This window comes from Ictidomys tridecemlineatus, chromosome 15, assembly GCF_052094955.1.
Source record: "Ictidomys tridecemlineatus isolate mIctTri1 chromosome 15, mIctTri1.hap1, whole genome shotgun sequence".
Lineage (NCBI taxonomy): Eukaryota > Metazoa > Chordata > Mammalia > Rodentia > Sciuridae > Ictidomys > Ictidomys tridecemlineatus.
The window spans coordinates 3,259,373-3,283,313 of record NC_135491.1 but is presented as its reverse complement, the minus strand read 5'-3'; the positions used below and the strand labels follow the sequence as shown (position 1 = coordinate 3,283,313).

Sequence of the window (23,941 nt, the reverse complement as noted above, 5' to 3'; positions counted from 1 at the left end):
TAGTGTTGCTGACAATGAATACAGGGGGAAGAACATCGCCATCTACAGGGAAGTTCTTAAAGAAGCCAACTCACATTTCTGTACATATAGAAGCAGCATAATAATTAAAATAAATATAAACCATTCACCATAACCATACCGATATATACATGACATAAAATGTAGGAATCCATTCCTGTCATTAATATTATTTTTTTGTTTTGACATGTAATTTTCCCAAATTACAGCCTCAAGGTAATACACCTAGCCAGACAGATGGTCACAGAGACACACATACACACACATCGAGGAACACACTCATAACCATCTATGTGTGTACAGTGACAATTTTTATGTTCTGATTTGTCATAAACCATTCAGCTCTAGGGAGATGAGTCAATGACCAGCAGGACATGGTACAGGTGCACACATGTCACATGTTCCTGAGGACACTAGGGGACGTTCTACTCCAGCAGAGCCTAGACACATTGGTGTCTCTGCTCATGAGAATAAAGGGGCTGAGAGCAGGGAAAGATGCATTGGTTAAGGCAGAGAGGTGCACCAGCAGCTCACTCACATTACCAGAAATACCCCACCAAATGTGCATGGTGAAGGAGAGAGTGTAGAGAGTCATAAAGGTGCTCACAAGAAGAAGGACCGTTTCAGTAGCTCTGGACTCAGCTGAGGATCTGCGGGAGGGACGAAGGCCATGGAGGTGCTGGAACCTCTGCTTGTGCCTGTACAGGATGAGAACCATGGAGCCACTGGCCCAGGGCATGATCCCCAAACAGAGCACATCAGGGAACGACAGCAAGGCTGAATTTATGGCATAAACATTTCTCTCATAATTACCATCAGAACAGTATCCAAATTCTTTTCTCTGTGTCATATTACTGTCACCCCTATTCGCAGTCACATGCACAGGAACAATGATATTGACCAGCAGGTGGAGGATCCAGCACAGGAGCACCGAGGTGCCAGTGTACCTGGGGGCTTTCCCTTGGAGCTCTGCCCACCTGGAGTCCCTGGGGCTGATGGTGATGGCTTGGAAGACACTCAAGAGGCAGGTGCTGCTGAAGGACATACCCCTGCCCACCCTGTGAACATAGAAAACAAGTTTGCATCCAAGATCACTGAAGAAATGTCTAAAGCCAAGAGCTGCCATGGTCTGTGGGACTCCCCTGAAGAGCAGGAAAAGGAAGTTGGCTGCAGTCAGGTGCCTGATAATCCAATCTGTGCATCTGAACCTACACCCAGAGCAGTAAAGGCAGAGGGAGGAGGAGAGGAGACAGAAATTCCCCAGGATTCCAACCACAGTCTGGCTCAAGAAGACCACACCCAGGGTCAGGTCCCCAGAGGCCATTCTGCCAGTTCCCACAGACGATGTTGATCTTCAGATCCCAGGATCCTGCACGAGGACAAGAGGTGAGGGCTGCATTGAAAGGGTCATCTAAAGTCCAGTGCCTCTGCTTACTACTAGTTCACATTTATACACCTGTGCTTTAAGGTGTTTCTACTACTAAAAGGATTCCATCATTAGAATGCCAGTCATGAAGAGTATAGAAATGTACTAAAGCTATTCTAGGAGCAGACATATGTAACCTTTTTATTCTTTAGAATTCTTTACATGCTGTGAAGCCACCACAACTGTTGTCAAAATAAGGACAATTTAAGGACATCTGACTTTTTTTCAATTCCATCTGGTCAGTACTACAGGGAATCGATCCTTCCTGTGTCAGTTCCAAACAGTGCATTTAACCCACATTGCCCTACTGTCCAGGCTAGTTAACCGAGTTCCTCCACTTTTCCAGGTATGTGTTGAATCAGTCCTTAACAACCTGTCCTTATGTTTTACACCACATGTAAGTAACTTTATAATTTTCAGCTAGTTACCACTCACATAGAAGTAATTTTACCCAGCCATTATAATAAATTAAAAGATGATGATGAAAGTCAGATGCACTGATTATAATATGAATTTGGAAGAAGCTGTGCCAGGATCAGGGTGGCTTAAATCAAGATTATTTATTTAATATATTATCCTCACATTAAGACTGTCGTGATAGACTCATTTCCTTTTATTACATTAAAAAAATGGAGCCCCTAGCACAGGATTTATTAAACTTCTGACACCACACACTTAACTACAACTCGTGAAACAATAGTACTTGAATGGGTAGGGCAGAAATTCAGTTTGCCAGATTTTCTCCTTACAGACATTAATCAATGTATGTTTTACAGGAAACAACTGCTCATATAATGAGATACAGGGGAAATACTAATGCAAGACAATTATGGAAAATTATAAAGCATGAAATCATGTGCATTTTACCTATTAAAATGGTAGACTTGGGGTCTACATTTATTTCCAAATGACAGATAATTATATGTAATTGCTCAAATGAAATGTTCTGATCTATTTATATATTGGAGAAAGTGTTGATAAGTGAATTAACATATCTACAAGCTCATGAACTAATCTTCTTGGAAGTTGTTAAGGTGAAATTAAAATTTCATAAAGCAAGGAAACTCATAACAAGAACTATCAAGGTCTGACAACTGCCGTGTGACACTATCATAAGTCACCTGTTCATTCCACACTGTCTCCTGAACCTCAGGAATAAGGACTGTCTCACCATGACCAACAGCCCCTCATGTCCCCAGTGCAGATGCAGTTACTGTTCCACTCAGCACCTCCTACAGCAGAGTTGAGGCAGCATTTCTATTCCAGCCAGCAAAATTCAATGCACAGAAACTGCACGGGACTACACAATTCTTGCAGGCTTATCCTACTACACATTGTAAGAATAGAGATTATATAAGTACATACATAGTTACTCTATTTTTTATTTATTTTTAAAGAGAGAGTGAGAGAGAGAGAGAGAATTTTAATATTTATTTTTTAGTTTTTGGCAGACACAACATCTTTGTTTGTATGTGGTGCTGAGGATCGATCCTGGACCGTACGCATGCCAGGTGAGCGTGCTACCGCTTGAGCCACATCCCCAGCCCCTACATAGTTACTCTAAAAGTCATATGGACAATTGATATAAAGCTGGCTGAAGGAGCTGGGGTTGTGGCTCAATGGTAGATTGCTCACCTGGCATGCATGAGGCACTGGGTTCGATCCTCAACACCACATAAAAATAAGATAAAGATATTGTGTCCACCTAAAACTAAAAATAAATTTTAAAAAAGCAGGCTGAAGAGAAGATCGATTTTAGAATTTCATTCTTTAAGCAATTGACACTCAAGTTTCAATATCACGTGGATTAACAACAAAAGTATTTTTCACTGATGGGGACACTAACTTCAATTGAGGGCACCAGACATTGATGGGGGTCTGCTGCTCTCACCTGCCTGCACTAGCTCAGCTCAGGCCTCAGGAATTTCGACTACTGAACGACTTTGGCACTGGAGCAAGTCTGAACTCTAAGATCCCCTTTATCCAACACCCCACTTACCTAGACTCCGACATGCCTCCTTCCCTCACTCATTCTGTCAGGCTCCAGTAGCACATCCCCCCTTCCTCCATTCTGCTGACTGGTGAGCACACCCAGTGGTCCTGACAGGCAGGGCTGTGTGGGTGGAGGCAGCCAGACCCTGAGATATGGCTTTGTGATTGTGTGACCTCACCTCCCTGCAGAGCTGCAATGATCATGTCACCTGTCATGGCAAGGACCGTGTAGCTGGGGAAGCTGAGATCAACAGAAAACTTTTTACCCAGTTGCAATTACCAAAACAAGCCCCTAGCTCCTACCTGGCATCTCCAAAGAGACTTGGCAGTATCTGGGGAGGTTCCTTTCCTTGATCCCTGGACACGAACAGTGGAGCACATACAGCAAGGAGGAAATCTGCAGTGTCCATGCATGGATGACTGGAAAAAGAAAATGAGCGTACATACCTCCCCAGGAATACTACTCAGCCACAAAAAGGAATGAAACATTGTCATTTGTGACAACATGGAAGAGTCACGGAGTCACTGTATTAAGTAAAAATTGAGAAACTTAAACACAGTTACTGCATGTTCTCACTTACATTTTAAGCCATATGGCTTAGCATGCACACAGCCAGGTCGGGATGGTGCCTGGCATTTTGCCAGAAGGAGAGGTTGGGAGGTGATGCCAACAAGCCATTGGGATGATGGTGATTAAGTTAAGCTGTGTATAATTATTGGGATGGTGACTGATTGCTGTAACTGGATGATGCTGGACTGGGGCAAGCTGTGTATTCAGTTGTGTATGTGGACCTCTGCGGTCCAGCAGTGGGGCGGCTCCTGCTTCCCCGGGTGCCCGCTACTTTTGAGTTCTCACGGAGTTCCCTTGGTTCTCACGGAGTTTCCGTGGAGTTCTGGAGAGTTCCCATGGGGTTCAGGCAATAAAGTAGTTCCTGTTTGAACCTACAAGTGACTCGTGACTTCCCGGTTATTTTGTGCCCAGCCAGACTGCGGCACAGGGACACAATCATATTGGAGGAATCACTTCTAAACTTCTGGAGCAATATAGGGTGATGTAGTCCACAACTAATTGTATATGTTTCAGAACAGCTATTGGACAGGATTCTGAATGTTTCAACACAAATGATCAATTGGAAGTGCAAAATATTTCACAATTACCCTAAAGTGAACCTATACATTGTATACGCATATTGTGAATGTAGCTATCACGAAATATTTAATATCAAAAAGTGAGTCTGTAGAAAAATTGCATATATTGTTATATGTCGATAAACATTAGATAGTTTGGCATTGAGAGATATATGGCTGCCATCTCACAGAAACTTAGTGGCCAGAACTCTAAGAAATAAATATATAAGCATTATTTATGTTCTTATCTGTTAGGCATTGCACCTATTTGTTCCCCAACAGGCACGTGATGGTATTTCAGATGGGTGTACAGAGGGAAACTTCAATCAGAGATGCTGAAGATCTGCTCCCGTTCTTGACCCTCAAGGACACAGCAAGAAGACCACCAAGCACCACAGAGGTAGAGAGCACTCTCAAAAAGGCAGTGACCAGACCTTGATATTGGTTGTCTCAGACGCCAGAGTGGTAAGAAGTACATCACATTGTTCAAGCTCCCAGTATTGTTATAGCCCCTGAGCAGATTGAGGCAGGTTGAATCTGTATCAGAAGAAATTTATTAGAAACTTCCTTTCCTTTAAATCTGCAGTTTCCACATTAGGAATGCTTGATAATTTTATTATTATTTTGTTATTTTTCAAATGCAACCTCTTTCCCATACTATCTCGTAATTCATTAAAACATATGGAGCTGTGCACCATCATCATCATCTTTACTAGGGGCAACTCCAACCCTGGGACACTGGCTGGGGCCTAGAAGCAATATCAAGGTACCTATAGTCCCCCAACACCCACACACACACAACCACCAACCTGGAAAAGCCCTTGCAGCTCAGTGGCCAGCCCTTAGCTCTCAGAGCCTGGTCCTGATCTGCCCGATTCAGATCAGTACTTGCCACAGGAGCACAGGCCTCAGACTGCAGCCCACAGGACCTCTGGATAGAGAGGTTCCTGATTGGGAAGTAGAAAAGGAAGGGGCAAGAGAAATACAGTTTAGAGACTAAATTAGAGACCAGGAATTGTGGGGCCTACAGGTAATACAAGGGGGCTAAGACAAGGTGACCCCATCACATGAGTGAGCCCCAAGGAGATCCATGGAAACTGATAAGTGCTATGCCCCACCTCCAAGACCAACCCTCCCACACTAATAACCTTTACCATCCTGAGGGTGAAGATAACAGCAAACCCCAGTCAACCCCACCTACCAGATGAGAAAGGAAGCGAGGAAGATACTGAACTCCAACAGAAACAATTGCTCATTTTTTTTCTTCTTCTTCCTTTTTTCCCCCTCTCTTTTCCCACCCTCACATCCCAAACATTTGTGAAACCAAGTACTTTTTAGACATTAGGCTACTGAGGACTGCAATGTCTGGATAGTGTGTATTACAGTCTTGTTGCATAGTCTATTCTCTTTTTATTTTTTAGAAGGGAGAGAGAATTTTAATATTTATTTTTTTAGTTTTTCGGCAGACACAACATCTTTGTGTGTATGTGGTGCTGAGGATCAAACCCAGGCCACATGCATGCAAGGTGAGCGCGCTACCACTTGAGCCACATCCCCAGGCCCAGTCTATTATCTTTTATTGTTATATTTTTTCCTTTTTCTTATTTTTTTTTGGTTGTGTGTTTTTTGTAATATATTCCCACTGTCTGTCTCACCAGAATGTCCTTCTGTCTTTCTCCTGCTACCAGCCAACTTCTTTTGATTTCTCATTCATGCCTTCTAAGATCTAATACCTCTATATCCTCAGTTCCTACCATCTTAACATCTCATTCTACACAACCTGGTTTTCTCTTTGTCACCATTAGAAATTTGTAGACCCTAGGACAAACTTACTGTTTATATTATATGTAATAATTGAACAAGCCATTTCTGTCTATTGTGAAAAAACTGTAAATGCCTTAATAGGAGCTATTTGGTTTAAGGCTGCATACTGTTTGCATTGGGATCTGTTGATATTGATCTTCCCCTTTAAGGAAAGTTATCAGATACCTGCAGGGACACTATAAGTCTATAGGGTAGAAACTGTAACACCTCAGGTCTGCACTGCTAGAAGGGAATACACATGAACAACATGAAAAAACAAGGGAAGAAAGTGCCCCAAACAAACCAAGATACTACACGATTAGAATCCATTGGCAGCACAGCAGAAGAAATGTCAGAGAAGGAGCTCAGGATGTACACCATTAAAATGTCTGCAAAGGAAAGGATGATATAAGAAAGCAATCACGAGCAACAAAACATCACTCTGATAAAGAGCTACATGAGAAAACACAGGAAGCAAAAGATTACTTTAATAAAAAGAGACTCTGAAAAAAAAAGAAATCTTTGAAATTAAGGAATAAATTAAATTAAAAACTCAATAGAAAGCATCACCAACAGACCAGATCACTTGAAAGACAGAGCCTCAGACAGATGCAACCAAAGAAAAGAACAACCTATTCAATGAAATAACATCAGAAAATTTCCCAAATATGAAGAACAAACTGGAAAATCCAATAAAAGTGGCTTACAGGACACTGAATGTACAAAACCACAGATCTACACCAAGGCACATTATCATGAAAATGCCTATAATACAGAATAAGGATAGAATTTAAAGGCTGTGAGAGAAAGGAATCAGATTCGTGTATAGGGAGACCAATTCAGATCTCAGCAGATTTCTCAACACAGACCCTCAGAGCTAGAAGGTCTGGGAACAACGTACAACAAACTCTGAAAGAAAATGATGCCAACCAAGAATCTTATACCCAGAAAAAGTATGCTTTAGATTTGATGATGAAATAAAAACTTCCATGATGAACAAAAGTTAAAAGAATTTACAACTAGAAAGCCTGCACTCCAGAGGAGGAAATGAAAAACAACAATGAAAATCAGCAAAGGAGGAACTACACTAAAAGAAAAGTCATTTGAAGTGGAAACAAAGTCACCTTAAAAACAAAAATGACCAGGAATACAAACCATGTCTCAATAATAACCCTGAATGTTAATGCCTAAACTCATTAATCAAAAGACATAAACTGGCAGATTAGATTTTACAAAAAGATCCAACAATAGGCTGCCTTCAAGAGTCATCTCATAGGAAAACACATCCATAGACCAAAAGTAAAAGGTTAGGATAAAAACATACCACGCACATGGACTGTGTAAACAAGCAGGGGTTTCCATCCTCATAACAGATAAAGCAGACTTCAAGCCAAAGTTAGTCAGCAGGGATGAAGGTCATTTCAGGTTGCTTGAGGGAATCTGCCTCAGCAAGACATATCAATGCCCCAAACAAATGGAGCATCTACGTACATTAAACAAACTCTTAACTTCAAGAACCAAATAGCCCACAACACAATACTGGGTGACCCTAACACACCTCTTTCACCACTGGATAGATCTTCCAAACAAAAACTAAACAAAAAAAACTATAGAACTCAATAATACAATAAATAATTTATACTTAGCAGACATATATAAAATATTTCATCCATCAATGAATGAATACACCTTCTTCTCAGCAGCACATGGATCATTCTCTAAAATACACCATATGTTATCCCACAAAGCAACTCTTAGCAAATACAAAAAAATAAAAAATAAAGATACTACCCTGAATTCTATTGGATTATAATGGAATGAAATTAGAAATGAATGATAAAATCTTTTAAAATAGAAACTACTCCAACACCTGGAGACCAAACGATATGATATTAAATGAACAATGGATGGCAGAAGACATGAGAGCAGAGATTTTTAAATTCCTAGAGGAAAATGAGAACTCTGATAAGACATATCAAAATCTCTGGGACACCATGAAGGCAGTGCTAAGACAATAGTTCATTGCATTTAGTTCATTCCTCAAAAGAATAAAAAGGCAATAAATAAACCACCTGACATTTTATCTCAAAGCCCTAGAAAAAGAACAAATCAACACCAAAAGCAGTAGAAGACAGGAAATAATTAAAGTCAGAGCTGAAATCAATGGAATTGAAACAAAAGAAATAACTAAAAAAATTGGCAAAACAAAAAATTGGTTCTTTGAAAAAAATTAATAAAATTGATAAGCCCTTATCCATGCTAACAAAGAGAAGGAGAAAGAAAACTCAAATTACTAAAATTTGTAATGAAAAAGAAATATCATGACAGACACCATTGAAGTACAAAAGATGATTAGAAACTATTTTGAAATTCTTACTCTAGTAAAATAGAAGATCTTGAAGACATCAACAAATTTCTAAAGTCATATGATCTACCCAAACTTAATCAGGAGGATATACACAATTTGAACAGATCAATTTCAAGCAAGAAAATAGAAGAGGCCATCAAAAGCCACCAACCAAGAAAACACCAGGACCATATGGATTCACAACCAAGTTCTACAAGACCTTCAGAGAAGAATTAATACCAATACTTCTCAAATTATGCCATGGAATAGAAAAAGAGCGAACCTTTCCAAATTTATTTGATAAAGCCAGTATGACCCTGATACCAAAACCAAACAAAGACACATCAAGGAAAGAAAACTTCACACCAATATCTCTAATGGACATAGATGCAAAAATTCTCAATAAAATTCTGGCAGATCTCATACCAAAACATATTTAAAAGATAATGCACCACAATCAAGTGGGGTTCATCTCAGGGATGCAAATTTGGATCAACATACAGAAACCAATAAATGTAATTCACATCAATAGACTTAAAGATAAGAATCACATGATCATCTCAATAGATGCAGAAAAAGCAGTTGACAAAATACAGCACCCCTTTCATATTCAAAAAAGTAGAAAATCCAGAGATAGTAGGAACATACCTCAACATTGCAAAAACCTATCTGTGCTAAGCCCAAGGCCAACATCATTATAAATGGAGATAAATTGAAAACATTCCCCCTAAAACCTGGAATAAGACAGGGATACCTTCTTTCACCCCTTCTATTCAACATAGTTCTTTTTTTTTTAGAAAGAGAGAGAGAGAGAGAGAGAATTTTTTTAATATTTATTTTTTAGTTTTTGGCGGACACAACATCTTTGTTTGTATGTGGTGCTGAGGATCGAACCCAGGCCGCACGCATGCCAGGCGAGCGCACTACCGCTTGAGGTTGAGCCACATCCCCAGCCCTTTTTTTTTTTGCAGAGTGGAAATTAGAAGTTTATTAAAGGACAGCAGAAAAGACTTCTCCCGGAGGAAAAAGGGGACCCAAGAGGTGGAATCCCTCAACATAGTTCTTGAAAGTCTAGCCAGAGAAATTAGACACATGAAATAAATCAAAGGGATATGCATAGAAAAAGAAGAATTCAAACCATCACTATTTGCTGACAACAGGACTCTCTACTTAGGGAATCCAAAAAATTCCACCTGAAAACTTCTAGAACTAATAAATGAATTCAGCAAAGTATCAGGATATTAAATCAACACCCATAAATCAGAAGCATTTCTGTACATCAATGATAGATTCTCTGAAAGAGAAATTAGGAAAACCACTTCACTTATAATAACCTCAAAAAAATAAAATAAAATATTTGGGAATCAACCCAACAAAAGAAGTGAAAGACCTCTACAAGGAAAACTACAGAACACCAAAGAAAGAAATTAAAGAAGAGCATAGAAGATCGAAAGATCTCCCTTGTTCTTGGATAAGAAGAATTAATATAGTTAAAATGACCACACCACCAAAAGCATTATACAGATTTAATGTAATTCCAATCAAAATCCCAATGACATTATAGAAATAGAAAAAGCAACCATGAAATTCATTTGGAAAAATAAAAGACCCAGAATAGTCAAAGTAATCCTTAGCAAGAAGAGTAAAGCAAGAGGCATCACAATACCAGACCTTAAATTATACTAGAGAGCAATAGTAACAAAAACAACATGGTATTGGTACCAAAATAGAGATGTAGACCAATAATACAGAATAGAGAACACAGAGAAAAACCCACAAAAATAGTCATCTCATACTAGACAAAGATGCCAGAAACATATATTGGAGAAAGGTTAGTCTCCTCAACAAATGGTGCTGGGAAAACTGGAAATCCATATGTAGCAAAATGAAAGTAAACCTCTATCTCTCACCCTGCACAAAAATCAACTCAAAGTGGATCAAGGACCTAGGAATTAGACCAGAGACTCTGCAACTAATAGTAGAAAAATCAGGCCCAAATCTTCATCATGTTGGCTTAGGACCTGACTTCCTTAATAAGACTCCTATAGCACAAGAAATAAAATCAAGAATGAATAAATGGGATAGATTCAAACTAAAAAGCCTCCTAGTAGCAAAGGAAACAATCAATAACATAAAGAGAGAGCCAATGGAATGGGAGAAAAATCTTTACCACACACATCAGGTAGAGCACTAGACAAAAAACTCAACACCAAAACAAATATTAATAATGACCCAATCAATAAATGGGCTAAGGAAATGAGCAGGCACTTCACAGAAGAAGCTATACAATCGATCAACAAACATATAAAAAAAGTGGTTTTTATCTCTCACCCTTGGAGAAATGCAAATCAAAACTACTCTAATATTTTATCCCACTCGAGTCAGAATGGCAATTATCAATAATACAAGAAATAATAAGTGTTGGCAAGGATGTGGGGGGAAAGGTACACTCATACGTTGCTGGTGGAACTGCAAATTGGTGCGACCACTATGGAAAACAGTATGGAGATACCTCAGAAAACTTAGAATGGAACAATAATTTGACCCAGCTATCCCACTCCTTGGTCTAAACCCAAAGGTCTATACCCAAATCAGCATACCACAGTGTTGCAGCCACCTCAAAGTTTATAGCAGCTCAATTCACAATAGCTAAACTGTGGGATCTACCTAGATGCCCTTCAGTGGATGTATGGATAAAGAAACTGTGATATATATATATATATATACTCACACACACAATTGAATTTTACTGAGCCTTAAAGAAGAATAAAATTATGGTTATTGACAGGTAAATAGAGTTGGAGAATATCATGCTACACAAAGTAAGCCAGTCCCCAAAACCAAAGGCCAAATGTTTTCTCTGAAAACTGGATGCTGATCCATATTGCGGGGTTGGCACCAAGGGAAGAATGGAGGAACTTTGGACTGAGCAAAAGGGAAGAAGTGAAGGAAAGTGGGTCTCAAGGGAAAAGATGGTCAAATGAGATAAATATTCTTACTCCATGTACAGGTATGATTGTGAAAGACCCCCGAGACCCCAACCCAGAATGGAACACGCGAGTCACTGGATGCAATCAGCAGGAGGAGTTTATTCTCATATAGGCGCCTATGGATGCAAAGCAGAACCTCGGCCGTAGCTTAGGCAGCTTGCATACCCGGGCTCGGGGTTACAGGGTTTTTATAGGGTGCAAGGGACAAGATTTCAGCTTAGCATAGTAACAGCTATTTTATTGGCCCATTTTATTGGCCCCCTCTCAAGCTCCCCTAAAAGTGGTCACGGGGGGCAGAGTGGTTTTGGAGACCCACCCACCTGTTCCTGTTGTTGTCCTCTTTTGCTCAAGTTTGCCCATCTGGAACATCTCGTGGTTTCTTAACTATCTGGGACATCTTGCGGTTGCTTTGTGCAAGGCTTGAGGGGGTTATGTGCTGCTGGGGGAGTTTTGACATGAGGGTGTTAACGTATGGGTTACAACATGGGGGGTGTGGGGCATGGGTTGCTGTTAGGAGGAAGCATCTTGTGACTGCAGAGCAAAAGGTTATATTTCTTAACATTAAGCTTAAGGCTTTGAGGCTGGGGTCTTTCAATTGCACAAATTTTACATGACTCAACATCATGTACAACAAGAGAAATGAAAAGTTTTGTTCCACTTGTATAAAATATAAAATAAAATTTTAAATAAATAAATAAATAAGGGCTAGGGATGGGACTCAGTGGTAAAGTTCTCCTGGGTTCAAAATCTGCAAAAAAAAATTTATATATATATATATATATATATATATATATATACATATATTTAAAATATATATGTCAAATACGTAGTATATATATGTATGTATTTTATTATCATATTTTATTCTCTTAGAATATTCTATTATTTTATTTTTGTAACAATTTTCCCATTTTTTTCTCTAGGGGGTGTTTTTGTGTCCATATGCTCAACAAACACATATGATTTTCCCATTAATATTCTGTGATCCATTTCCATTAGAAATGCTTCCAACAAAGGGCTAAATAGTTTAGAAGAGTTTCATAGTGCTTTACATGATTTCAGTGAAAAATAATCTGTTTCTCTCTAGATGTCATATAGGGATGCATTTTATGTATATTCCCACAGTTTAGAACAATGCCAAATCATTACACATATTTTCTGTGGTGGCAAAAAGACACATGACCATTTCTGCTGCTTTCCTAAAGCTGATCCAGGTCCAATTAATTCTCTTTGCTCTTAGAATATTATTGAGTGCATCTGTATTTTATTAAGACCTTTGAATCTTTATGTACATATGACATTGGTATATAGAAATATTTACACAATAATGGGAAAACAGTATAATCAAACTTACTAATGAACCAGTTCGAAATAGCACAAATTACCTGCAGGTTTGCATTACTTAGTAGACATACAAGTAATTATGATTGTGTGACACAGTGAGACCCAATGCAGGAAAACACATCTTCTAGACTCAACACAGGACTTCACTGAAACTCAGAGTCTCATAACCTCCTCTTAGCTCAATTATCATTGTATTTGGGGGAGGGGGAGCATGGGGTACTGGGGATTGAACCCAGGGCCTTATGTTTGCAAGGCAAGCACTATACCAACTGAGCTCTATCCCCAGTCCTATCATTGTCTTTAAAGGAAAATATTACTAGGTGCCAACCACAGCCTCCTTAATATTTAATTAAATTTAGAACAGGTAAGCCATCGATAAGTATACCTACATTATGGGTATTATATTTAAAAAACACATCTGCCTTTGTAAACATATAAACAATAAAAATATATCTAGGAAATAGAAATGAATTCTTTTTTAATTAGAGCTTTGTAGTTATGCATAGTAGTGGGGTTCATCCCAACAAACTCATATATGCATGGAATTCCATTTCAGTTTATGATTCTCCTTTTCCCTCCACTCTCCCATTCTCCTTTCTCTGCTCTACTTGAGTTCCTTTTACTATTTCTGTTAACACAGCTCTGTAATATAATTGGAGATCAGGTATTGTGATGCCTCCAGCATCATTCTTCTACCTTTATTGATTTGCATATGATGAGCCAACCCTGCATTCCTAGGATGAAACCCAGTAGATCATGGTATATTATCTTCTTGATGTGTTTTTAAATGTGTTTTGATAATATTTTGTTAAGGATTTTTGCATCTACATTCATCAGGGATATTGGTCTTTAATTTCCTTTCCTTGATCTGTCCTTGTGTAGTTTTTAGGGTTATACTGGCTTCATAGAATGCGTTTGGGAGTGGTCCCTCCCTTTCAATTTCATGGAATAATTTGAGAGAGACTAGTGTTAGTTCTTCTTTAAAAGTCTGTTAGAATGCAGCTGAGAGGGGCTGGGGATGTGGCTCAAGCGGTAGCGCACTCCCCTGGCATGGGTGCGCCCCGGGTTCGATCCTCAGCACCACATACAAAGATGTGTCTGCTGAAAACTGAAAAACAAATATTAAAATTCTCTCTCTCTCTCTCTCTCTCTCTCTCTCTCTCTCTCTCTCTCTCTCTCTCTCAAAAAAAAATTAAAATAAATAAATAAATAAAACAGATGAAAAAGTACAAAGATTAAAAAAAAGAAGAATGCAGCTGAGAATCCATTTGGTCCTAGGCTTTTCTTCATTAGAAGGCTTTTAGTTACCGTTTCAACTTCATTACATGATATTGTTCTTTTTAGGTTTAGGTCTATATCATCCTGATTCAATTTGGACAGGTCATGTATGTCTAGAAATTTGTCTGTGTCCTCTAGATTTTACAGTTTATTGGAATATAAATTTTCAAAAATAGTTCTATAACAATCCTCTGGATTTTAAAAAGGCCTGTGGTTAAATCTCCTTTTTCATCTCTAATTTTATTCATTTGTGTCTTGTCTTTCTTTTGGTTAGTTTGGCTAAGGGTTTTTCAATTTTGTTTATATTTTTGAGGAAACAACTCTTTGTTGCATTGATCCTGTGTAGTTTTGTATTCTCAATTTCATTAATTTCAGGTCTGATATTTAATATTTCCTCTTCTACATATATAGGAATCATATGTTCTTCCCTTTCTTAGGCCTTTTTCAGAGCTTAAGATTAACTATTTAGAATCTACTCTTTAATGTAGGTACTCAGTGCTATAAATTTTGCTGTAAGAACAGCCTTCAAAATATCCCACAGATTTTGGTATGTTGTGTCTGTTCTCATTTGGTTCTAAGAATGTCTTGATTTCTTCTCTCATTTCTTGATCCATTCCTTATTTAAAAGATAATTGTTCCTCTGTTTGTTGTTTCTATTAGTTTGTGGGTTGTTGTTTTTTTCTGTTAATTTCTAATTTCATTCCATTATGATCTGTTGTTTTAAAAGACAAAGGCATAAAATAATCATAAATCTGTGTTAGTGGATACACAATATAACAAGATAGTTTGTGACATCAATAACATACAATGAGGAATGTAAAAAAAATGGGCATTTGTATGGATTGAGATGTTTTATATAACACCCAAGGTAATCACAAAGAAATAGCTATAGAAGATAAAATGAGAAAGAGATCAGAAAGTGACACTAGAAAAATTAACACAAAAGAAGGCAGTAAGAGAGGAAGCAGAGACAAATAGATACCCTGCATGGCACTTCACTCTGTCCCACAGATAACCAGTTACAATGGTCAAGGAGCAGATTGGCTCCACTCGTCTCACCAGCTGTTGACGTTTGAGATTTTAGTCTCAGGGCTACAGGTTTTTGTTTTTGTTTTTTCCTCCCAAGCAACAGTGGGAGCAACTTTTTTGAGGGTTCTGCTCACCTCCCAATGGACCCATTGTAAAAATTTAACCCAATCTCGATCCAGGAGTCTTTTCCGATGTCTGAAAATGAAGAAGATTCAGTCTCTCCCTCTTCATGAATCTGCCTCAGTGCCTTGACATACACAAGTGGACTCTCAGCCAAAGGGCCACCCCAATCACTGTACAGGAGTGAAAGGGCCTTACGGGAGGTCAGAAGGGGCTTTCCCAACAGGCGACGAGGAGTCTGGACATTGTTATCTGCAGGAAAGACCGTGTGGCAAGATGGAGATATCTCCTAAGTCTTCAAGAAGAACAAGAAAGAGACAACAATCTTAAGGAAGTTCAGAGTGAATCACGAAGTGTACCATTCAAATGTACCTGCAGTTTCTGCATATATCGTGGATGGGATCCTTCTGAGAATGCTAGAATAGGGTATGATTATGACACAGAGTCAATACAGGTGTAAAGTGTACTTGTTTTCATGATGGTAATTTTAGGCACACTTTTCTATACTTAGACTGCATACCAATGATTTTGAATAGCTTATGTATGACTTCTGTGATGTCTTCATTCTTTTACATCCTTTTTTTTTTTTTGGTGTTAGGGATCCCTTCATGCCTTAATGCCAGTAATTTATAAGGAATCTGAGCAGTTAAAATGTGCATAAATGATTTCAGTATACTTTAGTTTTACTTTCCTGTTTGACTCAAAGAAGTGCCAATAGGTCTCAAAATCTTCCTGTGGATTTTAAAAGCCTGACATCTGAAGTAAAACTCAGGAACTGGAAGAGATGTAAAGAGAATATTGGATAGTTTGATTAGAGTGTAATAATTAGAGTAGATAATTAGATTTCCTGGTTTTCAAAAATTTGAGTTGCAATAAAAGGAAGTTTTGATGTGCTGTTTTAATTTTCAGTAGCAAGTAAATGTGTATATAGAGGAACTTAAAAATAAAAAGGTCAAGGAGCTAAATTATCGCCTGGGATATCTCAGAACTCAAAGCAAGGACTGTGACAATTCCTTGGGTTGCAAAGCATCTTGAGCAGCCAGTAAGAAAGCAACAAAATAGGACTGGGGATGTGGCTCAGTGGTTGAGAGAAGAGAAAGAAGGACGCCACTAGCGTGCCTATCCCTGACAAAGTTGTCACCAGGAAAAAGTGAGGTTGAGGCAGACAGCAGCCCCTCCACCAGCAAGGGTTCCCTGGCGGGAAAAGGGTCCTGCCTTGGCACTAAGGCAGCATCCCCACCCGGGTGGGCTCCACTCGCATCCGTGGGTGCACCAAGCATGCTGGAGCAGAGCTCCGCTGGCCTTGGATGGCAGTCCCAGGCCGGCTTCCCCAACTAGGCTGGTCGTTTCCTTGGCTCTCCTGGGTCCAGCCAGGCCACACATCTTGGTGAATTCAAAAGTGGTTGAGCTCAGGCAAACCTGGGCTTAGGTCACCATCTAGTGCTCAGTTGGAAACAGTGACCCTGGGTTAAGGGATAATCTGCAAAGGACCAGGACGCAGACCTTACATTGCGCACACAGACAAAACAAACTAGACAAGAAGACCTAAGAAATACTGAATTATTCAACATGAAGACGTAGACCTGCCAGGCCTGCGGCGCCTGTAATCCCTGTGGCAGGAGAGGCTGAGGCAGAAGGGTCCCAAGTTCAAGGCCAGCTTTAGCCATTAAGCAAGACCCGTCTCAAAATGAAAAACAAAAAGAGCTGGGGATGTGGTCCAGTGTTGAGCACCCCTTGGGTTCAATCCCTCATATATTAAAAAAAAAAAAAAAAAGCAAGAAAAGAAAAAGAAAAAGAAAAAAAATGGGCAAGAGGGCTGGGGATTGTGTTCTGTGTTAGAGCGCTTTCCTTGCCTGCCAGAAGCCCTGGGTCCTATTTTCCAATTATACAACAAAAAAAGAAAAAGTGGGCCGTAAGCCCAGGAGGGCCACTGACACGCTGCCCGGGGCCTCCATTGCCATGCTGGACACACGTCCCCGAGGTCTCAGGGCTCGGCGCCCTTAGGGCTGTGCCCCGCTGCACGCAGGGTAGAAAGGCTGCCGCTTCCGTTCCCTGGACTCCCGGCTCGGGACTACGTTTCCCAGAGGCCTCCGGGGCACGGCCTTGGCGGCCCGGCCGAGTTGCATGTCGGGAGGCCAGTTCGGCTGGCGGGAGTTTGAAACGGGCTGCCTCTGGACGGCCTCCGGAGTGCTCAAACCCCGCGCCCGCTCCTCAGGCGGCGTGGAAGGCGAGTCTGCGGGAGTGAGGAGTTGTCGGGGTCGCAGGGGGAACACGCACGGCGGGCGGCGAGGATGGCGCGAGGAAGAGGACCCGAGAGAGGAGACCCGAAAATAACCTGGCCGCGGCTCGGGAGGCGCCGAGAAGCCCACGTGCGGCCGTGTGAGTGGCAGGCTCGGGGCGGGCTCGGTCCCGGTCACCCAGACGCGAGTGCGCGGGCAGTGCAGGCGGCTGCGGGGTGAGGCCGCAGGGGCTGGGGCCGTGCGGGGAACGCGCTCGGCGTGTGGCTGGTTAGGAGCGGGGCGGGCCGCGTGTGCCCCGCCGCCAGCCCAGCCGCCTTCTGGGACTTGGCCTCCCACCGTGGGTGCAGCTGGAGCCGGAATTGCCCCTGGTGCAGAGAGCCCGACTGAATAGGCTTCCTTTGAGGAAGAAGTACTAACTTGGGAAAGCGCGGGAGGCCAACTTGGCGCCCCAGGCGGCTCTGGAGACGCTCCAATCCCAGTGCTCTCCTATTTGGGGGGGGGGGGGGGCAGGGGTGCTATAGTCTTTTCCATAGTTTCAGGTTCAGAGCCCAGCAAAAGTAAAGGTGATTTGGTTCTTTTTATTTTGGTAAGTGGCAAAGGTGGCAGCTGTGTGGAAGTTTTGAGAGTGGGGTCTGTGCAAAAGGCAGGAATTTTTCCCAGTAACCAATAAGTCAGATTTTGCTCTAGCCATGCACAGTTGTGCACACCTAACATCCCAGCTACTCAGGAAACTAAGGCATGAAGTTCCTGAACATATCACAAGTTTAGAGCTAGCCTCAACAATTTATCAAGACTGCGTCTCAAAATAAAAAGAGCTGGAAATATGGCTCAGTTATAGACTCCCTGGATTCATTCTCCAGAACCACACAAAAAAAAAATTTTTTCACCCTGTTAACTCTGCCTTTAAATCTGTTAGTCTCAGATATTTTCAGTTGCTTCTCTGTGTGAATTGCAAGAAGCAATGTGATTTAAATTAGTTCAGGATCTAAAACCAGAGTTAGAGGTTTTTTCTGTAAACTGTAGGTGGTGAATATTTTATGCTTTGTGTACTACTGATGGTTGAACATTTTTCTTCTTTTTATAGTTGTTTTTTCTTTCCAAAACAGTTTTAAATTTGTAGAAAAATTACAAAGATAGTACAGAGTTTCCAGACATCTACACCCAATCCTCAATTAATTTCTGAGGTTATAGTAGGCGTGGTGGCCCTCACCTGTAATTCCAACAACTCAGGAGGCAGAGGCAGTAGGATCACAAGTTTGAAGCCAGCCTCCACAACTTAGCAAGCCCCTGTCTCAAAATAAAGGTTGGGGATGTGGCTCAGTAGTTAAGGGCCCCTGGGTTCAGTCCCTAATACCAAAAAAATAATAATAATAGGTTAGTAGGAGATATTTTTACAATTAATAGGCCAATTTTCATGTACTATTACTAATTAAATTTTGTGACTTATTCCACTTTCTGTAGTGTTTACCTAACTTTCTTTGTGCATTCCAGGGTCCCCTCCAAGACACCACATTGCAGCTGTTGTCACATCTTAGATTCATCATGCTTGCAGTGGCTTCACAGACTTCAGTTTCAATGACTTCAACAATTCCCAAGGTGAAGTATTTTGTCAGATGCTCCTCTCTGGAATTTAACTTATATTTTTCTCATGATTAGACTGGGTCTTATGTCTACAGTGAAGATGAACACAGAGGTAATTGCCATGTTTATCTCATCTTAGCAGGGATACTCTTAACCTGGTTTATGACTACTGAGCTTGACCTTGACCTCCTAGATGAGTTTTCAGAACTATAAAAATTACTCCTTTTTCTGCCTCCCCATACTGTACTCTTTGAATGGAAGTTACTCTCCTCAGCTCACATTTCAGGAAAGAATTATGCTCCCTCTCCCTTCTTCTTGTATATTTCCATTTATAAACACTTTTAAAATGCTCATCAACTCTGGCTATCCATAGCAGACTGAGACTGGATTTGGCCTGTGGCCAGTAGTTGCTATCCTGATCTGTTACATCGATTTCAATCCTGTCCCATGCTTTTCCTGGCTTTTTGAGTTTTGTAAAGATTGTGATGAAGACAAAATGTGTTAATATACCGCAAGCCCAGAGATGAGCCACTGGAGCATAAGTGCTCAGTAAATGCCTCCTGCAGAGGCTATGTGGAAAGCCTTGATGTTCATAGATGATGAGCCACATCCATGCCTACCACAGGCTTCTACATGCATTCTCCTTAAAGATGAAAAGACACCAGATTCCCCATAAATCTGGTCTTCCTTCTTTTTTAATCTTTTTTTATTAGGTCTTCCTTAAATTACATATTTTATAATGGGACTAATGAATTTCTGCTGTAAAAAAAAAAAAAGTTGAGGCCCCTAAAGAGTTCATGAAGAATGTCAGAATTGGGCTGGGGATATAGCTCAGTTGGTAAAGTGCTTGCATTGCATGCACCAGGCCCTGAGTTTGATCCGCAACACCACAGAAACAAAAAGAAGAAGAATGTCAAAATTACCCATAGTAGTACTATACACTGCTAATCATTGCTATTTTCATATGTGTTTCCGATCCTCACTCCCCCTCTAAGTATGGCTGTGTTTATTTCCAGAGTATAAAATCCTTCTAACTGATCGCATAAATGAGTCAAAGACTCTCCAGATCTTAGTTTGTAAAAGGAATCCATGCTGCAGATGGGTCACATTATACCTGTGAGCTTGTGGGGGAAGGGGTGCACCAGGAATATTTCTCTTGCTTTGATAAACCTCATATTCACACCTTATAGGATAAGAAATACATTATTTGAAGCTAATCCCACAGCAACAAATGATCAAGACATCCTTTCAGAATTAGGTTATCCAGGATTTTAGGGAGTTTTTGATGTTTTTTTTTTTTTCCCACAGAACATAATAATTATTGATCTGATGCCTTACAAATAGAAATTTTTAGAAATGACTTTGCTGGGATTACATATATAATAAAAATATATACAAGGAAAAAGTCCAAGATTTATGAAGAATGTTTAAGATGACGATAGTTTAAAATGTTTACATAAGTCTTTCATATCAGTTAGATCACATGATTCAGTCTCTTGCCAGTGTTCTCAATTTAGAATCTTGTCATTCCTTGAGCTAGATTTTTGATGAAGAATCATGTCCCTGTCTCCCTGGTTGCAGATGGAGAGGAAACAATTCCTCCTTCTGTGTCTTAGAATCTGTTTTACTTATTTTGCTAATTAAAAAGAATCTCATGCTTAACAATCATGCTCTGAAAGTTGTTTTTATTTAGCATTGATTAATTAGACAGCAGAATTGGGAAGCATGTCCTTTTTAGCATAAGGGAAATTGAGTTTAATTTCTTTTATAAAAATGGATTAAGGCCAGGCACAATGGATCATGCCTATAATCCCAGTGGCTCTGGAGGATCGCAAGTTCAAAGCCAGTCTCAGCAAAAATGAGTCGCTAAGCAACCCAGCGAGATCCTATCTCTAAATAAAATACAAAAAAAAGGCTGGGGGTGTGGCTCAGTGGTCAAGTGCCCCTGAGTTCAATCCCTGGTATCTCCATCCCCCAAAAAAATTAATTAAGGAATGTGTGATGTTATTGATCTCAAAATAGTAGCTAATGTACATTAAATTACATATTAATGACCTGGGGATATTACGCATTAGTAGAGCATTTGTGCCTAGCATGCCCAAGGCCCTAAGTTCCATCCCCAATAGGACAAAAAGAAAAAGAAATGAAAAAAAGCTAGTTTTTTAGTATCCTTTATCCAAAATACTTGGGAACAGAAGTGCTTACGATTTTGGAGTTTTTCAGATTTGGGGATATTTGTATAGATTTTTCCTGTGTAACATCTGTAATCCCACCAACTCTGGAGGCTGAGACAGGAGGATTGCAAGTTCAAGTCCAGCCTGGATAATTTAGTGAGACATTGTCTCAAAATAAAAAGGACTGGAGATATATGTAGCTGACTGGTAGACACCCCTGGGTTCGATCCCCAGTATTAAAAAATCAAATCCTAAATCCAGAAAGTCCTGAGCATTTTGGAATTTTGATTTTGGGACTAGAGATGGCCAACATGATCTGCGTATTTTTCGTAGATTCTTTCACATAATAGATAGGAAATCCATACTTTGTGGTATTTTTAGCCCACCTTTGCCATTAAGGAAACAATTGGGTTAGTACCTGTCACTACAAAGATTCACTTCTGGGCATACCACGAAGCCTGTGTTCAAGCACTCCACAGAGCCACTCCCCAGCTCTGCAGACACCTTTTGCCACACCTCCTTCCGCTGGGGATTCGTGACAAGTCCTTCCCCAGTTAGTGAGCACGTAGCGGGAGCGGGCGACGGTGCGCCTGTACTCGACGGACCCTGGCCCATCTGCGGCCGTGGGTGGCGTCCACCTCCCGGGCGTGCTGTGCGGCTGAGGTGTCTCCGCCGGTCCCCGACCCACAACCCGTGCCGCCTTCTGCGACCGCCAAAACGCCGGCCGGGCGCGTGCCGCACAGGGTGCCGCGCTCACCCGCGCCTCCCGGGGGCCCCTGCGCAACGCGCCAGGTCGCTGGTGCTCAGCCCCGTTCCCATGGATACGGCCCGGGTTTCTAAGGACACCCTCCCGTGTTCTGGGGCCTTTGGGGTGCGCGGGCGCATGTGTACGGGGAGGCACCTTGCGCATGCGCAGGTTGCCGCGGTGGGCCAACGTGTCGGTGGCCGGTCCCCGGTCGCGGCCACTGCGCATGCGCACTAGCCTGCCTAGTGGCAGGCGTGGGCGGGCGTGACGCGGGCTGTCCGCTGTCCCCGTAACCATGGCACAGGTGCGTGAGTGGGCGTCATTGGTGTCCATGGGAACGCGCTAGGTGAGTGGCTGTGCCCGTGACGCAGCCTCCAGCCTGCCTGGTGCCTTCAAGCCTGGGCTGACCGCCGGGCTTTGTGGCTTCAGCTGCGACACAGGTGTGTGTGGGGCCTCGGGACGACGGGTCCGAGGGCGCAGAGGTGTGCGGGCGAAGGAGCGCCCCCCTCGGAGGCAGGCCGCCGGGCGGCAGTGGGTGTGACGGGTAGCGGCGCGAGGTCCCGGGACCTGCCCGGCGTGCGCTGGGTGGCCTGTGCTCCCCTGCGGTCCCTGCCCGCACCTGTGTCCGCATACCTGCCCCAACGACGAGCGACAGGGACCCGGAAGGGCTGGAGTGGAGCCCAGGGGTGGAGCTGGTGCTGAGCACGCAGGCCTTGGGTTCGATCCCCCTTCCCAAAAAACACATGGTCGGGAGGTGACAAGTTTTGGAGAAGCAAGTGCTCTCCTGCCTCTGTGCAGGATCCTGAGTGACAGGAGAAAGCCCAGGTCTATACTTCCTGCTCTTTGGGCACAGGTACCTGATGTGGGAGACAGGCTCAGCCCCGTGCTTCAGGACAGGAACTTTGTCCTGGACCCCAGAGATCTCTGGCCCTCTTATTTCTAGTTGATTTTACTATGGCCTAGGACAACTCTTCCTTCACGTGTATTTTCTAAGGTGGCCTGTGCTCCAAAAAGTCACTGGTGTTGCTTCATTCTCCTCTTTCTCCTAGGCCAGCTTTAAAACAAAAAAAAAAAAAAAAGTCATCATAAGGCAGAACAATTTGTACAACTGAAAGTCAAGGTTCAGGTGAGTTTCCTTTTTGTTCCTTAAATGACTTGTGTTAAGATTACTTTTAGGACTTTTACTTTCCTTGGTCTTAAATGTCTTTCCTAAAAGCATCTTATCCCAGTAATTCCTCCTCAGGATGTGTCAGGGCCATGCAGTGGCCTCAATGTATTCTCCTTTGACCAACTCTCTTCAGGGAATATTCACAGACTCATTTGGAAAATTGTTCACATTTCCTGGTGAGCTCTGCCTTTCTAAGAATCTGAAGGTATTTTCTATACCTCCGAGAAGCTAATTCTAGTGCTTTATATTAGTGTGTGGTTTGAAGGGGAGGGGACTGGATTTTAAATGGAACCAGCACTAGATTTCTTTGACATGAGAGTAATGGGTTATTGTAATTGTTTATTTTTTAAGCAACATTGGTGTTTCAAAATTTTTATGTGACTGACAAATGACAAGTCATAAATATAGTGTGCAACTTGATGTTTTGATTAGTGTATATATTGGGGGAATGATTGAATCATACCAGGATGTTCCTGTTATGTATGAGTACAAAAGCTATACCTTTGTAGTGGATTTCAAGTTCAGGTAGTGTGAAGGCTTCACTTTGTTCTTTTTGCT

The 23,941-nt window shown here is 41.4% G+C and overlaps 2 protein-coding genes across 4 annotated transcripts in view; one reads left to right on the top strand and one right to left on the bottom strand.

The window, feature by feature from the left end:
* Positions 1–412: 412 nt before the first annotated feature.
* Positions 413–1,342, bottom strand: LOC110597310 (vomeronasal type-1 receptor 4). Its single transcript, XM_021721418.3, has one exon. It carries the CDS (start codon positions 1,340–1,342, stop codon positions 413–415), a length of 930 nt encoding a protein of 309 aa, XP_021577093.1.
* A 17,885-nt stretch (positions 1,343–19,227) lies between these two features.
* Znf331 (zinc finger protein 331) overlaps positions 19,228–23,941 on the top strand; it is a 29,103-nt gene continuing 24,389 nt past the window's right edge. The window contains exons 1-2 of one of the 3 annotated variants that reach the window (XM_021721421.3): positions 22,379–22,519; positions 23,265–23,341. The gene's annotated coding sequence lies outside the window, so the exon portion shown is untranslated. Of the gene's footprint in view, positions 19,312–22,378; positions 22,656–23,264; positions 23,342–23,941 lie in introns of those variants that run through there. The other 2 variants (XM_005342375.5, XM_040279912.2) reach the window with 2 other exon arrangements.